This window comes from Pseudochaenichthys georgianus, chromosome 18 (assembly GCF_902827115.2).
Source record: "Pseudochaenichthys georgianus chromosome 18, fPseGeo1.2, whole genome shotgun sequence".
NCBI lineage: Eukaryota > Metazoa > Chordata > Actinopteri > Perciformes > Channichthyidae > Pseudochaenichthys > Pseudochaenichthys georgianus.
The window spans coordinates 1,218,643-1,242,492 of record NC_047520.1 but is presented as its reverse complement, the minus strand read 5'-3'; the positions used below and the strand labels follow the sequence as shown (position 1 = coordinate 1,242,492).

At 38.3% G+C, this 23,850-nt stretch overlaps 1 protein-coding gene and 1 long non-coding RNA gene across 2 annotated transcripts in view; both read right to left on the bottom strand.

Moving 5' to 3' along the window:
- LOC117463592 (ladderlectin-like) overlaps positions 1 to 20,464 on the bottom strand; it is a 105,055-nt gene extending 84,591 nt beyond the window's left edge. Inside the window, exon 1 of the mRNA XM_071206487.1 lies at positions 20,413 to 20,464. Coding sequence (XP_071062588.1) covers positions 20,413 to 20,449 — 37 coding nt within the window. The 5' untranslated portion in view covers positions 20,450 to 20,464. The remainder of the gene's footprint in view (positions 1 to 20,412) is intronic.
- On the bottom strand, positions 1,722 to 19,489 carry LOC117463995 (uncharacterized). Its single transcript, XR_011644898.1, has 3 exons — positions 19,399 to 19,489; positions 2,113 to 2,247; positions 1,722 to 1,829 (listed from the first exon to the last, which is right to left on the bottom strand). It is a non-coding gene; the product is annotated as an uncharacterized lncRNA (long non-coding RNA).
- Positions 20,465 to 23,850: the final 3,386 nt, after the last annotated feature.

The window sequence follows — 23,850 nt, the reverse complement described above, 5'->3', positions numbered from 1 at the left end:
TCCTTCCTTTATCTCTCTCTTGTCTATTCGGACTGCAAGCCAGCAACATGTCCTTTTCTGCTCCTCATTAAAGTTCCCTTTTGCACCTTCGATGCACCGCCTCTGACTCCATATCCCTCGGCACTACAACCATTTTGTTTTTTATTTATGTGTCACAGTATCACCTCAAAATACAAGATACGAAACATTTTCAACCATGCAACAAAATATAAATAGTCCTACAAATACTTTTATTTTATTTCCTTCTTATTTTTGTCTAAACTCAAGGGAGCCAGAGCAGAGGGCTTAAAGGGCCGCATGCGGCCCGTGGGCCGCGGGTTGCCGACCCCTGTCCTAGAACTATCTAGTAAATCGCGTTCACACCGGAATAAGTCCCAGAGGGAGCCGCTGACATCACTTCTTCTTCTTCTGCTTTGGGTTTACTGGCAAGCCACAAACAACTTCCCAGAATTGGAGGACAATTTAGACACCAACATTTTTGAAAAATGAACCTTTTATTTTATAATTTGTTTTTATGTATTTAGGAAAAACAGATAATAAACCATCAAAAAAAGTGATTTGCCCAGCTAGGCATCAAATTAATATATTCCAATGAAGAATTACCCCAGTTACTCTAATTATAGTAACAGGGTTGAAAGTAACAAGGTTGAAAATCAATGCTAGTTTGAGCTTTAACCTCAGGAAATATTGCTAGATGTAGCATGTAATGCTACTTTCAAGGCAAGGACAAACTTGGATATCTAATGCAAGAAAGATAACTTTTAAATGAATATGCTTTATTCTGATAATATCAGTAACAGGGTTGAGTGGGTCAGAGTGCCACACTCTTTTAAGACAGAAAAGATTGTAAAAATATGAAAAATAAAAGAGAGGACTTAGTTTTGTTCTACCCATTGCACTAGCACATGGCTTGCTGATGTCACTTCCACTGTGTCATCTGACTTACAGTTGTTTCACTTCCTGTGCCAATCTAAAAAAGTTTGGGTAACAGGGTTGAACGCATGTTGAGGGACACACTTTCTGTGCAAAATTACTGTTATCTAAAATATGTTTATGATTTAACAAATTGATTTTACCATTACAAGAGACATATATCAATAGAATAATACCAAAAAAAGTAAATAAAATCCCTATTTTAAATGTTATAAGGCTTTTGACACAGACTGACGGACGCTCGGTGGAGCACTCGATGTTATCCCAGCACTTCTCCTATGCAAGAAAAAAAAATACACACTGCTTGAAAGAAGACCTGTTACTTAAGTGACAGCAATAATAAACTGTCAAAATGCTCCTTTACATGTAAAAGTCAAGCACTCAGAAAGTCCGTTTTTTAATGAGTATCATAGAATTTATACGAAAACGTTGTTGGGATTCAAAATAAAAGCTCCAGAAAATAACTGTTTACTTACAGGAAGCTTTGGATAATGCTTTTTCTCGAAATAAAAGCCCAAGAAAATAACTGTTTACTTACAGGGAGCTTTGGATGAGGCTTGATTTCAAAATAAAAGCTCCAGAAACTAACTGTTTATGTATGATAGATAAAGCTTTGGATAAGGATTGTTTTTAAAAAATAAAAGCCTAAAAAAAGTAGCAGTATACTTATAGGAATCGTCAGATAAAGCTTGTTTTTCAAGATTCGTCTTACTTTCGTCTTACTTTTTCAAAATAAAAGCCCAATTAGTTGGCATTATTACTTATTAAATGAAGAATATTATTTTACCTGTATAATTGATTTGCAGGCACCTCTGGGTTTCCTGTACACTGGGCTCTCCGGCACACCAGTCGTTGTAGTCGAAATGTGAGCCATCGGACTAGAACCAGTCACCCACCTGAGAAAAAGAATGTATTTTATTTTTAGTGAAACATATCGTCAAGAAAACTGTGAAATAAGACAGACAATTAATGTTTTACTGCTCGCTATTCTTTCTGTGACCCATCAGACCAGAACCACTCGTCCACATGCAGAAAAAGTGTATTTAATTCGACAAAAAACTGTAAAATAAGACTGACTTTAATGCTTTTCTGAAGTATAGAACAGGTTTCAAATACTCAAGTTGAGTACCTAAAGAGTATACCCAAGTATAAAACACAAGTAAATGTACTATAAAATACCTCATGTGCGTCCGAGCCTCCGATCCAGGTTTCCTTCAGCTTCTGCGAGGCGTCGATGATTATCTTCTACATCTCGTTGTGTTCCGCCGTGCTGTGAACAGAAGCCAGGTGTGCACCCATGGAGAGGCAGTTTTTCTGCAGGACATCAACAGGAAGCAGGTGTGAAAGAAGTAACTAAAAGGTGTACTTAAGAACAGTCACAGAGAACCAGGACGGAAACAGAATGAAAGCCTGATTTAGTAACTGTACCCTTACAGGAAGAATTTGACAATTGTATCCAACCTGATCTCACCAGAATGCGTGACTCCACCACGACTCCTTAACACCACAATGCGTGGTGGAGTCACGAACTTTGTTACATTTGCGTGTCGGCACCACGCAAATAACCCCAATGTAAAGTGAATGAGGCTCCTTTGTCATGGTGCACACACGCATTTCTACAACGTGCATTGTATGTAATGCAACTGTTATTTTTATTAAATTAGTTAGTTTTTAAGGAAGGCCAGAGCTTCAGCTGTGTCAAATAGATTGTTCCCTTTAGTTAACGTTATTTAAAAGATAATGATCATGTCCCCTGTATTGTATTACGAGCGTCCATTCCCATTGGATAACGGAGAATTTTACACCCGGAAGTAAGTAGCCTATTCTCCTTACTGTCGATCGATTTTACAGTGATATCTGCACTATTCATCGACTAAAAAACACCAAATTGTCCTTGTTAATTACAAAACATTGATTGGTTTGAATTGTGTACAATGCTTTTGTATTTTCCCCCTTCGATTCGGAGAAACAAATATATTTTCGGAGTTTTTGGACGGCAGAAGACACTACACTACCCAGAATCCTCAGCTATCGTTTGGGACTACACCATGTGCTTAGCTTGACAAACCCCGTGATCAGTCCTCAACCTCTGTGATTGGATGCGCGACGTTTACACAGAGCGTCCAAAAGGACTTTGAAATGGAATGAAACCCATCTACGGCACACTATTCAAAACAGGAATCGAACGTGTCCTACCCCCCTCCCCCCCTTAGGTCACAGGCTCCTCCAACAGTGCTACGCAATAAAACAGATGCACAGAAAAAATAGTGAAATAGTGCAATAAGAGTCTATATACAAGTGATTGGAATATGATATATGAGATAAATAATTTCTAAGTAGCAGCCAGATGAATGTTATTTCTAAGTTCAGGTGTTTAATAGTCTTCTGGCCTGTGGGATGAAGCTGTCTCTGTGTCTGGTGGTTTTAGTCCGAATGCTGTGGTACCGCCTGCCAGACTGCAGCAGACAGAACCGTTTGTGGCTGGGGTGATGGTGGTCTTTTATAATCCTGAGGGCTTTCTTTAAGGTTAACCTGGTATTTTTAATCCACTACATTTATTTGAGTTACTTTACAGATTTGGATTAATGATGTGAAATATAAACAACCCTTAAATCAGACTTTAGTTACACCTGAATGAAATTCAGTGAAGGTGATTGTCAAGTGCCAACAATCAGGCGAGATATTTGATAGTTGGTTGCTTGAGAAGACTAAATATTTATCTGCAGATCCGTTTAAAGAATATTCATTACTCGTTATTCTCTAATAGTTCATTAAAGACTGTATATAATTGCTATTTTGCACATCCCTTTCAAGATTTCAAGATTTTCTAAGGTTTATTGACATATCATATACACAACAGTGTAGTTATGCAATGAATGAACAACTTGGGTCACAGGTTCATCAACAGTGCATTACAAGACATCTATCAATGTGTGTGTATACTTCCACCATTACACTGTCGTATTCTGCACATTTCTTTAATTAAAGCCTTATTAGTTAGCACATCCTCCTATCAGGCACTAAACTGTTTTACTCTAGATATCATTTGAGTATCTTCTTGATATTTTCTATTCTATATTTATATAATTGACCTTCTACTTTCCCACTATTTTGTATGTACTCTTAATATTTGAATGTTTTCATAAAATATAACACATTCAAAAGTGCGTTACAAAAATGAAAGACATTAAGAAAAAGGCATTTTAAACAGTCATTAAAAAGCAACACAATCTTCCTGCATTGCAATTACTCTAAACGTGTAATAACGTGCTTTAACCAGTAGGTGGTTTGGGTTAAAAGCATAGGTTAAAAGGCTGTCAAGTTTACAGTGTTAACAAAATAAAATATACTGCTGTTTCCGGTTTAGTTTACGACGAATATTATTTTGTTATTGTTTTGATATTTGTAACACAAAAGCGATGGAAAAAACCCATAGCAACCAAAAAAAGATGGTCTTAACATGACCCAGTCGTCTATTAGTTAATAAAAAACAATAATATCAAAACAAAATATTACTACTAACTTTATTGTGAAATTAAAACAGAACGGTAAAAGAATAGTTTCCGGTGCCCGATCTCTGTAGATAAATAAAGAACTAAGACAGATGTGTAATATTTAATGCAGCCAAACCATTTATTACAATGCATTCATGTGATGACTATCAAAGAGTAAAGCAAGCACTGCTGAATAAAGTATGATTTTCTCTTTTACGAAACCTTTTTTTTCATATGGAATGCAGTTGGAGGTCAACCAATCAAAGAACCTGAGGACTGATCACGGGGTTCATGGTGTAGTCCCAAACGATAGCTGAGGATTCTGGGTAGTGTAGTGTCTTCTGCCGTCCAAAAACTCCGAAAAAATATTTGTTTCTCCGAATCGAAGGGGGAAAATACAAAAGCATTGCACACAATTCAAACCAATCAATGTTGTGTAATTAACAAGGACAATTTGGTGTTTTTTAGTCGATGAGTAGTGCAGATATCACTGTAAAATCAATCGACAGTAAGGAGAATAGGCTACTTACTTCCGGGTGTAAAATTCTCCGTTATCCAATGGGAATGGACGCTCGTAATAAAAGACATGATCATTATCTTTTAAATAACGTTAACTAAAGGGAACAATCTATTTGACACAGCTGAAGCTCTGGCCTTCCTTAAAAACAAACTAATTTAATAAAATTAACAGTTGCATTACACACAATGCATGTTGTAGAAATGCGTGTGTGCACCACGACAAAGGAGCCTCATTCACTTTACATTGGGGTTGTTTGCGTGGTGCCGACACGCAAATGTAACAAAGTTCGTGACTCCACCACGCATTGTGGTGTTAAGGAGTCGTGGTGGAGTCACGCATTCTGGTGAGATCAGGTTGATTGTATCCTAATAGGAAGCACAGGATTAGCCTTATTTAAAAAGAAAAGACCCATATAGTAACTGTATAGTTACAAAAGCTTAAGATAGGGCTTGTTTTTCAAAATAAAAGCACCATATAATAACTGTACCTTAAAGAAAGCTCTACGACATAAAATAAATCAGTTTGTCAAAATGAGACGACTAAACGTCTTCACGCCCAACATTAGCCACCTTTAGCTTAGCGGTGGTGACGTGAAGTCATGTGACCGTGCTGTAGTTCCTTTAAAGCCCAACATTAGCCACCTTTAGCTTAGCGGTGGTGACGTGAAGTCATGTGACCGTGCTGTAGTTCATTTAAAGCCCAACATTAGCCACCTTTCAGTGACGTGCGGTGAGGTTCATGGCTGGTGAGGCACTGACTCTTTCAGAGTCAGATTTACAAATATTATATTTTGACCTTAATCGAAATATTCGGTTATTTTCAAAAGCTTTTTTAGTCTGATGATTCAATTCATTTTAAACAGACCGTTCAACAAAAGGATACCCAAAATCTAAATATTGGATGGTTCTATCTTAGTAAGATCCCATTTTCATTACAATTGGGGTCTTACCTTGATGAAGTCCATGCTATCCTTCTGGACAACAATCTCCATTACTTTTTTGTAAAAGTCCTCCTTATCTTCCTTTAGTTTCAAAAGTCTAGTTTGTTGTTTGCGTCTACTGTCTCGTAGAATAACAGTAGCAACAAGAACCTGTGGGCTCACTTGCGCCCCCTTCAGTGCGGCAGAGGCAGGGCCGTTTCTAGCTTTTTGGGGGCCCTATGCAAGATGCTGTTTGGAGGCCCTAGTTTTGACTACAATGCGGGGGATTCCGAAGCCTTTAAGATGATCTGTGGAGATGCATCAATCTGTTACACTTTAATAGGAAAACAGGCTAATTTCACGAAAACCAAGCAATTGAAAATTACAAAAAATGATATTAAAAAGGTAAACAATAAGGCTCCTCCATATCAATAAATGCAAGAGATGCAGAATTTTCTCTACAATGTTTAATTTACATTTTTCATCTTCCTCAGACGTCACTCATTGGCTCTCAGCCAATGAGTGATCGTTGGGCTGTCAGCCCAATGATGATTTGGACTTTATCACCCCAAAAACCTAAGCCACAGCTTTGCTATCATTGCAGTTTAGTCATGTTTATATCCTACATTGGATTTGTAAGCATATAATGCTTCACCGAACACACAGTGGCGACTGGTCACTAGGCACAGCCCCACCTATTGTCAGCAGAAATAAATTATATTACAAATAATGATTACAAAAAAATGCAAAAAATAAATAACAAAATATATAAAATATATTTTAAGATGGTTAATCATCTGATTCGTCTGTACATTGCTGTTTTAGTCTGTGTTCTTCTAATTAGTGTCTACAGTGTGTGCCTATTGAGCTGTTTAGAGCCATGTGGGACAAACCCCGATCATGCCCCTCCCTCTCACTGTCTATGTGAACGGTGACTGTAAAAACTACACTGCGCATGCTCAGAGTATTGTCCTATTTAATGTGTGTGGCAAAAAAATTATGACCATAGGGGCATAGAGCTGCCATCCCCACCATATGTAATCTCACATAATTCAGAGCTGATTGGCTGTAAGTATGTGTGCCGCGAAAAGTGTGGTGTGTGAAGAGGAGGAGAGAGACGCGTCCTAAAACCAGGAAGTAAGCTGCACATGGGTTCCCTCGACAAAAAAGCAATGATATTTCTCCATGGGATTTTAGAAAATAGCTCACAACAAGATCTGTGGGAAACGTACCTGTTAGATAAATGCACGTTTTGTTTAGCCGGATAATATCCACATGTCTACGCTACTTTTATAATTTTCTAATCATAAATCTATCGATTAGATTTATGATAGACTTTTGAAACTACAAGAAGATAAGGAGGACTTTTACAAAAAAGTAATAGAGATTTTTGTCCAGAAGGATAGGCAAATGGAATTCATCTTCAAGTCAAGGTAAGACCGCAATTTTATTGAAAATGGGATCTTACTAAGAGAGAACAATCAATATTTAAATGATAAAATTACATTTTTTGGGTATCCTTTTGTTGAACTGTCTGTTTAAAGTTAATCGAAGCATCAGGCAAAAAAAGCTTTTGAAAATAATATTATATTTTGATTTAGATCAAAATATAATATTTGTAAACCTGAAGAGTCAGTCAACCTCACTGCAGAAGCTTATATATAGACATCTCCGTTGTTTGTGCCCCACCACTTTTGTACATATAAAAATGCCACTGTGAACACAGGAGGGGGCTTGGCTGTCTACAAATAAAGACGGCTCATTTGAATTCTCCCCAAATATATTGAGGCTGAACCTGAACTTTGAATTCTCTACTGCCATCATAATCTTGGCGATCTTGTTAAAATTGTGAATGCAGAATTAAAAATACTATGTAACTGGTTTGCCGTTAATAAATGATCCCTTAATGTGGCCAAAACAAATTACATGTTATTCAATACAAAGTCTGAGAGTAGAAATGACTGCATTATACGGATTTGCAATACAGAGATAGAAAAAGTTGGTGCATGTACATTTTTAGGACTGCTTGTTGACGAAAAACTCAATTGGAAGCACCATATAAATTATGTACAGACTAAACTGTCAAAAACAATAGGTATTTTATATCATACTAAGAACATTCTTGAAGAAAATATACTCTTTATAACAGTCTATTTCTCCCTTAGAAACTACTGCTCCGAAATATGGGGAAATATGAACACACAACTCCCATATTTAAAAAAACTCAATCTATTAAAATGTGTTGAGATAGTACAGCTTAACAGTACTGATTTTTTTCCATAAGAAAATGCCTAATAACATTCAAAAGCAGTTCCAAACCACAGCGTGAACATATGAATGTAAAAAAGTCACTTTAAAATAAGTGTTCACAATGTTTATTTGCAATTATGCATATATTATTATTATTAATTTGCCATGTACATGTGTACCTATGTATATATTTATATATAGTATTTTAATTTCCAAAAAAAGATAATTGAAACTGCTATTGACATGTGCAGAAAATGACCCTATATCTAGTTTTCGTATATATACGCATTTATTGTTTTCCTGCCCTAACTTTTATTTAATTTTTTCTCCTGTTTTCTTTATTTCTTTGTACTCCTTCATTTCACGTTTTTGACGCAATAATGCCACTGTATTAGGATGATGCACGGGAGGGCTACTTTCCACAAGCTATGCTTCAGCCCTCCCGCTTCTACTAATTGTGTTCATCTTTGTGTGTATGAATTAAACTTTTTTAGTTTTTCGGATGAATAAAAAAAAAAAGGGAAAAAAATACTTTCAGCTTGGGGGCCCCCTAGTGGCCGCGGGGGCCCTATGCCCCCGTATAGTCCGCCTATAGGAAGAAATGTCCCTGGGCAGAGGTTATGGCTGCCTCCCCTGGTGCTTTTTGCATTGCCGTTGTATGATGAGACCAGCGAGCCTAAATATCATACATACGTGAAATAAGTTATTTAGAGACTATGGATGGCGAGGATAAATGTAATAAAGGGATCGACAAACATTACATTGGTGACATACAGTGAGATGGTGCAGGCACTTACATGCGCTTAGGGCCCGCTTTCCAGCCAGTTTCTGTGAGGTGACGCATTCTGAGTTGAGGCAGATCTCATCTGTGCCTCACCTTACCCCACAGTAACTGGCTTGAGCACGCTCACAAAATAAGTGCCCGCGTTAAATTAGTGCCCGCGCTCCAGCCAGTTACTGTGGGCTTACGAGAGGCAGAGCTCGTCCCTGCCTCACTTCTCATCGCTACCCGTAGTTGTAGCGGAGCTCGGCAAATTTGCTGATTTTGACTATAAAAAGCAATTGGAATCATACATAAATCACATTTACAACACAGATCAGTGGAGACATTTTATTATTATTACTATTTAGTTTTTCTTTAGTTGTTTTTCTGTTACATTGGAGTATGACAGGTGAGGCTCTGCCTCCCCTGACTGTACGTCGCTGCCACCTTTATCTTAGCAGTGGTGAAGTGAAGTCATGTGACCGTGCTGTAGTTCCTTTATAGCCCAACATTAGCCACCTTTAGCTTAGCGGTGGTGACGTGAAGTCATGTGACCGTTGTTAGAAATTAAAATCAATGTTTTATGGCATAATGTACCTTAAACATACCGTCAGTTTAAATGCTATTTTATTCTGGAAAAACCCGGAAGTTCTCAATACCAAGCTTTTATTCTGAAAATCCGTCATGACGACATCCGGGACTACCGCCCATTAGTATCATTAAAGTGGCTATTGACGCCGTTAACATGTATTACATATAATGTTATGAAAGAGATAAGGAGGAGAAACGGCATGTGGAAGTAAGCAATGAATGTAAAATGTCGAAATCCTCTGTTTAACGCGATATCGGACACAGGCGAACGAGGGGGGAAGTCCCCTGCGTCACTACAGCTCCCAGAGAGGAGGAGCGAACAGCCAGCAAGCGGGAAGGACGAATGCTTGGGGTCTTCTGCACGGCCATCACAGGGAGAGGAAGGCTGCAGCCTTTCTCTTCTGACTGAACAATATCCTGCTTGTAACATTACCGCGCTTTTTATTAATTAAAGTACCAATTTTGAACCTTCTCAGAGACTCCATTTAGTCTCCTTTTTAAGCTTCTTACCTGGACGCGAGAATAACGAATCCAGCATAACATTTGGAATGACCCCGACGTGATCTCGTGACACCGGGAGAGCGGTTGCAGTTTTCAAAGGAGTTTGAACAATGCTGGCAGACATACACTAGGGCCCAATACAGAAAGGTAAAGAAGTACCTGTTTATTCAAAATCTTCAATAGATTACATAGGGAACAATAGGAGTGTGTGTCTGTCTGGTAAGTTGGACTCCTGAGAGACTGCCTAAATTAATGTTAAAACAACCAAATTTATAACAATAACAATTATATACCTTGGGGCGTTGCTTTGTCGCAAGCAGGGTGAGTTCATATTTCTTCTTTTTCTTACATTTAACCCTGCATGTTACTAATTTGTGTGTGTTAGTATTTTAACTATAAATGTGTGTGGTCATTGTACTTTGGATAGGTGTCTTGTTGCGTTTTCATGTAGGTGTCTCTTGTTACGTTAGTAGTTAGCCTATGACGTAAAGATATATATGTCCATTTAACGATTATTGTTAAGATCTATGAGACATAGCGAGTTGGTTACGGGCCAAGTAATTGAAAACCAGCAGGGCATAGCGAGTCAACTTAGGGTTGAGTAACTGAAGACAGTGCTAGTCGAAAATAGTTGAGAACCAACTGTTTTAAAAAAGTCCTTTTTTGAGGAAAAGGCTTGATTTAAGGTGTAAGCCTTTATCAGTGGTCATAACTGTTCTATTTTCAACCAAGATATTGCGGGTGGAATACAGTATTTGGGGTTACAACAGCATTACGTTAAATTGACGACGGTTATTTAATAGTCGCTGATTGGTTCCCATACTACATCCACCTAGCGTGTCTAAATGGCAGCAGTTGACTGTAGTGGACTATAAAGTCAAATATTACGCAGATAAGTTTATGGCTTAAGCGTAAAGGGTTCCTAACTTTAAGTGATGATATCAATAAGATAAAGCCCATTTGTTCATAGTAAACTAGATAGAAATGTTATTTTAAACTGCAGTGTTGTTTTGTGTTGAATTTTCTTGACAAGATTGCCCCGCCATTATTTAAAGCACCCCTGTGAGAGACAGGAGGTGTGTTATCAAATCCCTTTGTTCTTCAGGTTAAAGGTTGGAAAATCAGTTGCCATCTTGTTTTGCCCTCATGTTGAAAATAAGACACACGGAAGTCGCCATTTCGTGAAATGCTAATTGAAAGTACTCTGTTTGTTTTTACACACTCAGTCACACTCACATGATGCTAGGCACTCCATATTGAGAAGGACAAATCATATCTCTTGGCAGAGTTGGAACTATAAAATAGACAGGTTATCTTACCGTGGGAAGTTTGGTATTTGTAGGAGTCTGGTTTTGGAAGTATTTCTGCTTCGGTTTATTTGAGATATTCTTGTTTACAAGTGTGTATTGGCGTTTTTCATTTGAATATTCTTGTTTGCAAATGTGTTTTGGCGGTTGTGGGCTGTGTTGTTTAACCATATTCTAATTTTCTTCCCATTTTTAAGGAAAAAGCTACTTCTTGTTAAAAAGATGTCAGTTTTGCAACAGCTATCCCTAGTGGATTGAGCTGGAAATTACAATAGCGCACTCTGCTGGTAGTACAGAATTATTACATAGAGGAAACACTCAATAGCATTTTGCTAATTCTAAGTGTTATAAATACACACAAGCTTCATTGCCGAGATAGAATTGCAAGTAGTTTCTAATTATAAGATAAGACACTTTATATAATACTTTTTCAAATAAGCAAACAAATGTATTGAAGCTAACACAAGTTATGACATTTACATAATTCCAAACATTTTGAAAAGTGAAACGCAGTAGATTTTCACCAGATTTCTAATTTTCATATTTCATAGTCAAAACCATACACTGTACAATTTTTATTTTTAGCATTTCAGATTTTAAAATTTGCATAATTTTTATCTTTTAATTAACTTTATAAAAAAAAAAGAACAGATTTAACAATTCTGATGTAGGATATTTTGAGGGAATACAAAGGTACTAGTCAGAGGACTAGTGCTTTGATCATTCGAATAGTTAGAGAGCATGTCACCGAAAGAAACTAAGTTGAAACCAAAAGCAGAGCCAGGCTCAACTGCAGATATCATGGAAAGGGTAAAAATCAGATCAGATGCTACAACAGTTCCAAAACTTAGACAGAAGACATGGAACCAAATACAGAAACTGTTGGAACAGTGGCAAACAAGAGGACTGGTTCCAGCAAATGATCAACCTGGACCAACAAAAGCCCATAGAAGAGCAGTACTCGACTATGAGCACGAACAATGCCTACAACAGCTAACTATATGGAGAGAAGCTGAAGAAAGATTTATAAGAGTTACAAGTCTGATACTCCATCTGGAATATGCCAGCCTATTGGCACACAGCATAAATGTGGTCCGAGTAGCAGACCTGCCAGTGAGGGAAGACATAGCAGAAAAAACCAAAGAGGCTCCAGTTATCCAAACTCCGAAGCTGTATCTAAGCCTGGCCGAAGTCCCTCCTCCCTCCCCGAATGTTGGTTCTATAGGAGAAGTCTTGCAGTTGGATGGAGTCTCCATGAACAAACATCTCAAAGAATTGGAGTATGAAGTAAGAGTGCTAACCAGTCAATCAAAACACCTGATAGAAGAGAACATACGATTAGAAGAAATCACAGAAGAAAGACAAACACAAAAGACAGAAATGGAAGCACTACAACTGAGACTCTTGAAGATGCAAATAGCTGAGAAAGATACCGAAGCTAATAAAAACAAGAAAGCGGCAAGGCAAATGGCAGCTACATCAGGGATGGCCATAGAACCAGAGAAGGCAGGTCAGACACCTCCAACAATTCAAGCTCGGGAGGTGCCAGAGATTCAGGTGCAGAATCAACAATTCCGAGGAAGACAAAGTGGCAGAGGAGGAAAGCCACGATCAAGACGAAGAACAGATGAAGGCTACTACAAATGTGGTCAGCTGACACATTGGTCCAGAGAGTGTCCGCAGAACATTGCACCAAACAACGGCCCTCCATGCAGATACCCCGGGGAGGTTTACGACGGAGGCAGGGGGTCCCAGAGATGTCAAAGGCGAACAGGGGTGCCAAACATGACCCAAATGCCACTGACACCCTGGTATCAACCACAACAATGAGGAAGCTCAGAGGACCAGACCACCAGGTGATGCATCTTCAGCACAAGGGTATTTTGAAATCATCAGCTACATTGAGCCATATCTGTCACCACAGAAGGGAGAGGTTTAATGTAAAACATGACAGTGAGTAGCATATTGCATTTACACATAAAGCATAAAACATAGTAGAACATTTAGCAGACTATTTTTGTAATTATGAGAAGGAAAGAGATTACGAGTGATGTTGTTCCCCTACACAGAAAACTATTGTGTCCACACAGCTAGTGAGGTCAAGACGATGGGGTTCCACCCAAAAATATGAAAACGGAAACTTAGTACTCGCCCAAGACGGAGGATCCTTACCTCCTGTTTACACCGACTGCAGTTCAAGGGGCGGCGATACACCAGACGTGGAGCTGTTGAGACCTAAAAACAGAAACTCGATTCTGCTGTGGTGAAGTCTGGCTACAAAGGGAGGTGTCCGATAGGGTCGCTTGTCTCAAACCAGTGAAGAAGTCAACAAGAACCCAGCAGAACTAGAGAGTGACTGTTGGCGGGAGAACAGTGACAGAGCGACAGAGACTGGCCCAACATTCTCCAGCCAGTACATAGATGGACCCCGTCAGAAAACCGGGGCTGTGTTTATAGGGGAACTTCAGTTATTGTTAGTAGAAGTGTAGTTTTTTAGTCAAACAATTATGTGATTTTTGGAGTCAGATTACATTTTTTTCTCATAAACACAATTTTATAATCGGTCTGAAATATCGGTTTTAAGGCAATGAGCTGCAAACTAAATAACATAACACTGATTGAGAGCTTGGATGAAGAAGTTGTAGGGTTTTTACAACAGTTTCAAGAATCAGTTTTTATTTATTTATTCTTGAGTGACTTTACTGATTTATAATGTAGTGCGTAAGGCAATATCTCATTTTGAGTGAGGGGCACCAGCCCTCCATGCATGTCACCCTCTGTGAGAATAGTTCGTATTTTCCCTCTAGTTTGGAGAAATATTATTTTATTATATGTTTGTTCAGCGGTATCAACCAATCCTCTAATCCTAGAGTTATTGAGACGCATTAGCGACACCAGGGGTATTGTTTTCGCAGCAGCAATGATGCATAATACCAGGACAAAAGCCATTCCTGAAACAAGTAAACAATTTTTGTGCTAATGGCAAATTTGAGTGAATATGTTTGTATACCATCAGAAAGCCATACATCATATGATATTTTTTGTACACCTTATGGGTACACGGAGAAGTTATATTTATTTTGTGCAACGTTATGGGTTTTACATGTCCTGTTCAGAATAGGGTAATCATTGCAATATTGATTGAGCATGTTATGCTCAAAGGAGGGAGTGTCATGATTATACAGATATGTTGATTTCAGTGACGTTGTAGTTAATGAATAATAACATGTATTTAATAATAGGTCACATAACGACAAAAGGTATGCTGAAGCTTGGGCCTCCTCCAAGGAGGGAGTATTCCAGTTTTAGATATTAGATGAATAGAAGTGATGAATATGTCAGAACTCTGAGTAATATTATCCAAGTTTTGTCTACACAGGCTGGGAAAGCTACAGAGATACCAGACGAGACACCAGAAGAGACTCCTGTTCGGCCAGGTGATTGGGTGAGGGTGAAAGTTCACAAAAGATAGTGAGCTGATCCGGGTGGACGGAACAGTGAGAAGTTGTAATGAACTTCACACGAGCTCCGCTTTAAAGGTAAAGAAAAAGGAGCAAATTGACACCACCTCACACATTGTCACCCTTCACTGGCAACTTCCAGAACATTATTGGGAGTTAGGACTGATTTGGCAGAGCTGGAACAAAACAATAAATAGAAATAAGATAAAGACAGAAACAGCTCAAAAGACGAATTGTCTATAGATTTTTATAGATTGTACACTAAAGTGAAAACTTTTTTTTGTTTTACATCTGAAAAAGAGTCCAATTTTCGTATACGTTATTATAGTACTCATTATTTAAATTCTGTAACTGACATAACCAGGGACAAAAATAGAGATGACAAGAACAAAGCCAAACCAATTGTGGGGTCCCCTAGGGATAAGAGTCAGAATAGCATTGTTGATTGTGCTCATTACACTTGGCACCTTTTTGGTTGGATGGGGAGTACAATATCAAGTAAGACATGATCCATTAGTTCACTCATAGAGAATGCTCACATCACTAACAAAACTCCAGCTGTGTTTCAGAGACTTTCACTTATCCCCAGAGCCAAAAGATCAGCTGAGCAACAAGAGGAGGAGTTAGAAATACTCGGTCCCAAAGGTGAGGAGGTTACAATCAAGATGATTCACCCCCCATACATGCAGTTATTGTATCAAATGCTGAGATGGGTTTAAGTGATCGGGATAATCAGTGATGGGGATTTACAGAGATGGGGATTTACAGATTAGGGGAATCTCCAAATACACTGGATCCATGTTTTAGTCTGTACCAGAAACACTCCCTGTTAAGTTTATGGACAACCGACCGGTGACCTGAGCACAAATATTGAAAATGATTACAGTAGAAACTGGCTACTAACCCACAAGCACAGCTTTGTACGTACAAACTCCCCAGCTGCAGATTGTGGCGACATTGCAGATATGTCCAGTCACAAAACTTACTTATGTTCTAAATAACAGTGAGATTTAGAGTAATGGAGAAAATATGGGGATGTTATTTTATAGTGTGTGAAATATGTGGTGCTTGAAACATGTAGATATTTTTAATTTATAGAAGAAAATGGTTTCCTGAACGAGTTATTTGGAGTAGCCATGTTACAGTGGGTGAAAGCAATGTTTAGGGATATGGCACAACCATTAGTAGACATTAATTGGGTTTAGATGACATTTAACATCTAAGACAGATAGTAAGATTAGGAAAATTGAGTAGAAAGGATTGGATATATTTTTCCTCAGTGTGTTGGAATTAGCTATCGGTAATGCGTAAAGATCTCTCTCTCTCTCTCTGCCTGTCAGACTGCTACGACCCCATCTTCAGACAAATGACCTCACCACAGGAGACTCCTCCTCCCCTCCTCACATCGAACAGAGAACCTGAGCCGAACCAACAACGACCTGAGGCATCCAGAACCAGCTCCACCTGAGGCATTCAGAACCAAACCAGCACGCTGACAAAGAGGCAAACTCATCGGTCCCTAAATCAGGACACGAAGTTCCAAACTGAGCCACGAGATTTGGCACAAAAGCAGAGTGGGTGACATGAGTGCGGAATACGCCCTCCATGCAACAGCGTCGAGACTGAAAAGGAGGAGATGAAATGCAAAGCAGTTGGCCCACTGGAAAGAGTTACAGCGGGAGGGGAGGATTCAAGAGCAGATGGACTGAGGAGACAGGACGGAGGAGAGGACAGGACGGAGGAGTTGGCATGGGCCAGCAGAACCTGAGGGGGTCGTGGCTTGACGACCAGAGGGGGAGAGAAGGAACACGGGAGTGAGTGAGTTTACACATAAACACACTTATTAGAAAAGAATCCTAAAAACACACTGAGGGTAGAACATATTATTCAATCTTTTCATCATATAATCAAATTATTCTCATAGAGATTCTTATTCATGTGAGAATTTGGGCAAGATTTAATTTGTTACAATATAGAAAGCAGACAAATCTTTATTTGAATGGAAAATGTTAAAGGTCGAGCTAGAACCAAGCCAAAGAAGGTATTCCAATCTAGAGTATTGATGTCTCCATTGTAGCATGGATATTACCTCAGGAGAACTGTTAAGGTGGAAACAACATCCGTTTGTCGAACCAGATGTAGAGTTTTAAAAAGACACTAGGCAAAGAGCGATTGCAAATTTTAATTCTGAAAAACTAGTATAATTGGGAGTAATGCATGCGGGGCCTTGGATCACTCATTTTAATGGTGCATATTTTCAACAACAAATATTGTTCAGGGAGAAGGGGTCGCTCAACCCACCCTGCAGATGTTTTAAATCTTACTTGCCCCTTCAGAGGGAGCGCACGGCACCAGAGTATGAGTTTTAAAAGACAAGTGCCACCACCTCCTAATGCTCATCCATTAATCAGTGTTGACCTGACATTTAGAGACGTTATTTAAAAGGAGAAACATATCTGCCATGAGTGAACATACCTGAATTGAACTACAAGCCATGAAACCACTTCTGTTTTTAAAGTCCTTGTTAAAGGAGGGAGTAATTATCACATGCTCGGGCACCCAAGGTTCCACACACTGTTAAAGGGGATAGCATGGTTCTTCAAGTAGACCAGAATTGAAGATAAATTAGTATAATGCGTTGGTGATATTCCACTGGTTTTCACACCATTTCAGGGACTTTATCACATCATTAGAACAGACCACCCAAAGCTACTGAAGTGGGAACTTTCAAGTGATGAAACTCTACAACTGTTGTAACTGACCAAAATCTTCTCCCAGAAATGACTGTCTAGAATGCCGTACCCCAGAGTAGGTGTTTGGTGGTATCATGGAACTAAAACCTTGTACTCAGTCTTGCCACAGGATTGGACTGGGACCTGTGCACTAGCACAGCCAAGTGATGTTTTTTATGCAGTTAATCAACATGGCAAAACCCCCAAAGCCAGTAGGGCTAAGAGACCAGTCCCAGGGGGAGTTTAGGCTCCACAGTGCACAAGGATAACATAGGGGGGCCTAGGAAAGGCCTAGATGTTGCATTTCCATGTCCTAACGTACCGATTGATCACGACGGCCTATTCTAGAGAACATATTACTTTCATACCTTAAATGGTATGAAAGGAGGGAGGGTACATTTCTCATGAGGAGACGGTTACAAATGCTAGCAGAACAAGACGACCCATATACAGATATTGATGAGATTGTTCAATGAATGTCCAGCTGATGTGATACTTTAAATTATGAAATCATGTGAAGAAGTGAGCAAACTAAAATGCTAAAATGGAGTGAATCTATTTATTCCAAGATAGTTTATTTATTCTTTATTATTTTTTAACTATTCTAATATGATAGATCTCATGTTTTATAAATCATTGCTATTTTAAAATGGTTTGTTTCTTTTCACTTTGTAAAAACAAGTGCCTTAACACTGAGCGTGGTGTGGGAAAGGTTTCTGTTAAAGGAGGGAGGAAGAAATGTTCTAATACCAAGCCATTGCTGCCATTTTGAAGAATGATATTGAATGTTAACACGAGAAGTTATGCACAAGGGAACACTTTTATGTTTAAGCACAGTCAAAGTATTTTTTGTAAAGTTGAGGCTATTGAACCATTCCATTTTGATTGTATGTTTTTAATATGAGTTATGTACTATGCAGAGTTCAGATGAAGAACTCATTGATTTCAGTATTATACACACCTTTTAGGTGTGTAAGGAGGGACTGTTAGAAATTAAAATCAATGTTTTATGGCATAATGTACCTTAAACATACCGTCAGTTTAAATGCTATTTTATTCTGGAAAAACCCGGAAGTTCTCAATACCAAGCTTTTATTCTGAAAATCCGTCATGATGACATCCGGGACTACCGCCCATTAGTATCATTAAAGTGGCTATTGACGCCGTTAACATGTATTACATATAATGTTATGAAAGAGATAAGGAGGAGAAACGGCATGTGGAAGTAAGCAATGAATGTAAAATGTCGAAATCCTCTGTTTAACGCGATATCGGACACAGGCGAACGAGGGGGGGGAAGTACCCTGCGTCACTACAGCTCCCAGAGAGGAGGAGCGAACAGCCAGCAAGCGGGAAGGACCAATGCTTGGGGTCTTCTGCACGGCCATCACAGGGAGAGGAAGGCTGCAGCCTTTCTCTTCTGACTGAACAATATCCTGCTTGTAACATTACCGCGCTTTTTATTAATTAAAGTACCAATTTTGAACCTTCTCAGAGACTCCATTTAGTCTCCTTTTTAAGCTTCTTACCTGGACGCGAGAATAACGAATCCAGCATAACACCGTTCTGCAGTTCCTTTAAAGCCAGCAGATCCATAGCCACCTTTAGCTTAGCGGTGGTGACGTGAAGTCATGTGACCATGCTGTAGTTCCTTTATAGACCAACATTAGCCACCTTTAGCTCAGCGGTGGTGACGTGAAGTCATGTGACCGTGCTGTAGTTCCTTTATAGCCCACATTTAGCTTAGCGGTGGTGATGTGAAGTCATGTGACCGTGCTGTAGTTAATTTAAAGCCCAACATTAGCCACCTTTAGCTTAGCGGTGGTGACGTGAAGTCATATGACCGTGCTGTAGTTCCTTTATATTGAAATGTTTTACTTTATAAATCATCGTAATGTTTATATGTGGAGATGTTTTCCTCACTGACCTCAGCTTTGGCCCAGCTCAGCTCTTTGGGAACGTACTGAAAACAGTGGCCATCAAACTCCGTCCAGTCTCCAGGGCAAGCATTGGAGCTGGGTCTCTCAGCTGGAAACAAAAAGAGAAAATGAACAATAAATCAAAATGCAATATGAAATAAAACAGCTTAGGTTAATAGAGCACACTGTAACATAACATGATATAACATTAAATATAAATTCAATAAAATACATAAAACAATTAATACTTTATAGGAGAAAAAGCATAACATTAAATAAAAAAATATCATTATAGGCCCATAACAAAAACATTTAACATAAAAAAATAATAAAATAGCACAAGTTAATTAAGCACACTTTAAAATAGAATGATATAACATAATTCAAGATAATAATACAATACTTCTTTAATTACAAATAATTCATATATGTAAACGCATTATTTTTATTTTAAATAAGCTAAATAAAAATCTGATATGAAAATAAAATGTAACCGTATTTTTTTCCTTATTATTTTAATTTGTTTTTTAGTCAAATTAAAAAAAGTTAAGCAAGAAAAAAAAACAAAGTCTACTCACCTAATTCATCTTCCTCTGAAAGAACTAGACAAATTTAAACTGTGGTTATTGGCTTATTGTTGACTGACAATATATTTATAATAATTAAATATAATACTAATAATAATAATGCACACAGAATTATATAAGAAAATAATATAATACATGATGAAGTATAATTATATAACACAATATACTATAACTTCAAATAAGTTTAAATAAATAATAAAAGATAATATTACACAACATAACAAATATAAAATAAAAAAGCATAAAATAATAATAATAATAATAGGAAGAAGAATAATGAGCAACAAATTATATGAATTAATATAACACAACTTAAAATAATGAAAACCCAATTGAAAAATAAAATCCTGATAATAAAATAAAAAACTGCATTTATTTTTGTGTTGATCAATTAATGGTTTTGTTAAACAAGAAAGAAATCCAAAGTCTCCTCACCTAATTCGTCTTCCTCCGGCGCTGCCTCTGTCTTCATGGTGAGGATGATGAAAAGAGGATTAAAGATAAAAAAGATAAAGAGAGTTTGTAGGAACCTGCAGCAGAAGGAGAGCTGTGGTGGAGAACAGGAGGAAAACCAGCGCTTAAATACTAGAAATTATCCTGACATCTGCAAAACAATAAAATAGGGAAATGTGCGACTTCCTTTTCACTGGATTAAGAAATCTGCGTGGGTCAACAAAGCGTCAGCGCTGCAGAGAGAGTTTAAAAATGACCAATGTTAGACTCACTATGATAAGGGTCAAGATAACCACAAAGAGACATAATGACCAAAGAAATCTACTTAAAATTAGTAAAAAGAGACACAAAAATTTACTTAAAATGACGACCAAGAGACAAAATGACATAAAAAGGAACTTAAAATTACAAATAAAGCCCCGGACACACCAAGCCGATTTTGGCCGTCGATTGATGTCAGGTCGACGATGAGCGTCCTGTCGCCCTACTCAGATTGGTGTGTCCCGTACCGTTGTGTCTTTTCGGCCGTGTCGACACCTTTTTGTCCGAAAACCTACCGATTCGACATGTAGAATCGGTAGGTTTTCGGCCAAAGGCTGTCGGTCTAATAAATCACTCTGATTGGCCGTTCAGCTAGCGAATCAGTGCATGGGAAGCAAAACGGAAGTGAGGGACGTAAACACACAATTTATTTCTTACCTTCATATATCAGCCATTAGATAATACATCATTAGAATGAGGATACAATTAGCTACTACAATAAAAGTCAGAAGACACAGATGTACATGATGATACATAATTTGCCTGTCAGTGTTATGATGTTGTATATTAATATAATCTTTGATTATAATTACTGATGCATGGAATGTGGTAGCAGCAGTACTTTACGGTTGCCAGCCACAATGCTTTAAATAGTTTCCTTCTGCTTCAGAGAGCTGAAGTGGAGGAGCTGATTTAAATTGCATTATATACTGCTGGGTATAGCTTTTGAAATTCACCATTGGATCAATAAAGTTTTTATCTTAACCTATAATAATACATGATAAAATATTTCTTGATAATATTTCTTGTGTTCTGAATCTTCAAAGTTACTAAAGTTATCAAATAAATGTAGTGCAGTATAAAGTACACTATTTGCCTGAATGGGAGTGGAGAGATATAGCTACAGTACTTAAGTAAATGTACTTTGTTACTGTCTACTGTAGGCACATTTTTTTTTCTTAACGCTGTGTGATTAAAAGAATAAACACAAATAGCAGGATGGCAATACAAAACTTTATTTCGTACATTTATACTATAGCCATTAGATAACACAACATTAGACATATGATCAGGGCCGGCCCTAGACTTATGGGGGCCCTAAGCAAGCTTTTGCTTGGTGGCCCCTCCCGTGCGTTCTCACTACACACAACACGGAACCAACTTTTGTCTTATGATGTTAGCAGAAGCACACATATTGTATAAATAACCATGTAAACACAGTGGACCTAACCTCCTCTAGGGGGGTCCGGGGGCATGCTCCCGGCATGCTCCCCCGGGAACACCAATGTTTTTTAAATATTGAAGTTAAAAGCATCAATCTGGTGCACTTGAAGAATGAAGAGATCTATGGATACATCTCTTAACACCCATATGAAACAGAACTGTAAACAGATTTTTCTTTATGGATATTTTACAAATCACTTAAACTGTATTCTTGTTTTGTCATATAGTATTTCATAACTGTTTTTCATGTATTCTCTCTAGCTGTCCATCTCATAATGTTCACATAGAAACTAGCTGTCAATAGGAATAGAATTCAGAAGAATTATAATTTCTTTCAAAAATAAGGTTTCACATTTAAATTCAGGTGTTGTTATGGCAACGTCAGTGGCCAAGCAGCCACATTTACTGCTGCAAATACGTTCAAACATGCTATGCCACCATTTCAGCTGCCTTTTTCTCAGAAATACTGTCACATAACATCCATATATTTCAGTGCTAGGTTGATGCTTAGCTAAGCTAACTATCAAACACTTTAACTGACAGGACTCCGGATCAACTGTGTACTGTAAGGTAGCTTCTAGCTTCATGTCGTGAACATTTCCCAGAGAGCTTTCTTTGAAATCACCAGGTAACGCTAAAAAACATTACATTTAGATTGTATGACAAAGTGTTTATTTAATATATCTGGCTAGCTATAGCTACTTGCTAACGGTTTAGTTTACCCCCGCGAATTCAAAGTAACGTCAACGTAGCTGTAATTTATGCTTTGCTTACATGTTCGCATAACTTGGAAGATTACTGACATTTACATACCTTGTTTACCTGGCTCAAGTGGTGGCTCTGGGATTGTTGTGTGAGCCACCACTTAAGAATTGTCGTCTTTTTTAAACATTGTCACAGCTCACAGGACAGGTACCTGTCAGCCAATAAGACAGATGTTTATTTCCATTCAACTCTCTGGTTGGTCTGGTGTCTTGCCTCTGCTGCATTCACTGAACACGGGAAATTACACTCCTGCCGTCCTCTCTAGTGTCATGATGAGGTTCAGGTAAAGCACGGTTAATGTATTATATGATTGACTCAATAATATAATACATGACTTTGAGAGTAGGCAATCTAGGCATATTAACACAATTAATTAAACATACTTATCGGTGTACTGAGATCTTCTTTTATCGTTTTTTTGTGTTGCTAGGGGGCCCCTTAGTGGCTGCGGGGCCCTAAGCGGCCGCTTATGTCGCTTAATGGGTCGGGCCGGCTTTGCATATGATATTTGCTATATCTTATCCCACTGAAAAGGCACTGCACCAATACCATTAAAATATAGGCATATCCCTGTGCTGCTTGGCTCGAGCTGGATTCCAAAAGCAACAGTCCAAGGGCTGACACAGCCAGTACCACATGAAACATGTTTTCAATGGAGGAGAGTGAAAATGAAGTGCACACGCTATTTGTTGTTTGTTTATATCACTCAGTCTGTTCTTCTTCTCTCGGTTATCACGCAGTATGTCTTCCGGTTGTTGCCTCTTTTGAATGACAAATACACACTACTGCCACCTGCTGGTAAGGAGAGTTATTGCCACTCATGCATGCGCGAGTAGTCAGAGTTGCAGCGGACCTGCAGGTTTCTGGGAGATTGTTCCAGATATTTGGAGCATAATAACTGAACGCTGCTTTACCATGTTTAGTTCTGACTCTGGGGACAGAAAGCTGACCAGTCCCTGAAGACCTGAGAGATCTGGATGGTTCATAATTTAGCAGTAAGTCAGAAATGTATTTTGGGCCTAAATCATTCAATGCTTTATAAACCAGCAGCAGTATTTTGACATCTATTCTTTAATAATAATAACAATAATAATAATTTAAATTTATATAGCGCCTTTCACGAAACCCAAGGACGCTTTACAGTGAGAAGTAACAAAACAAAAGGTAATA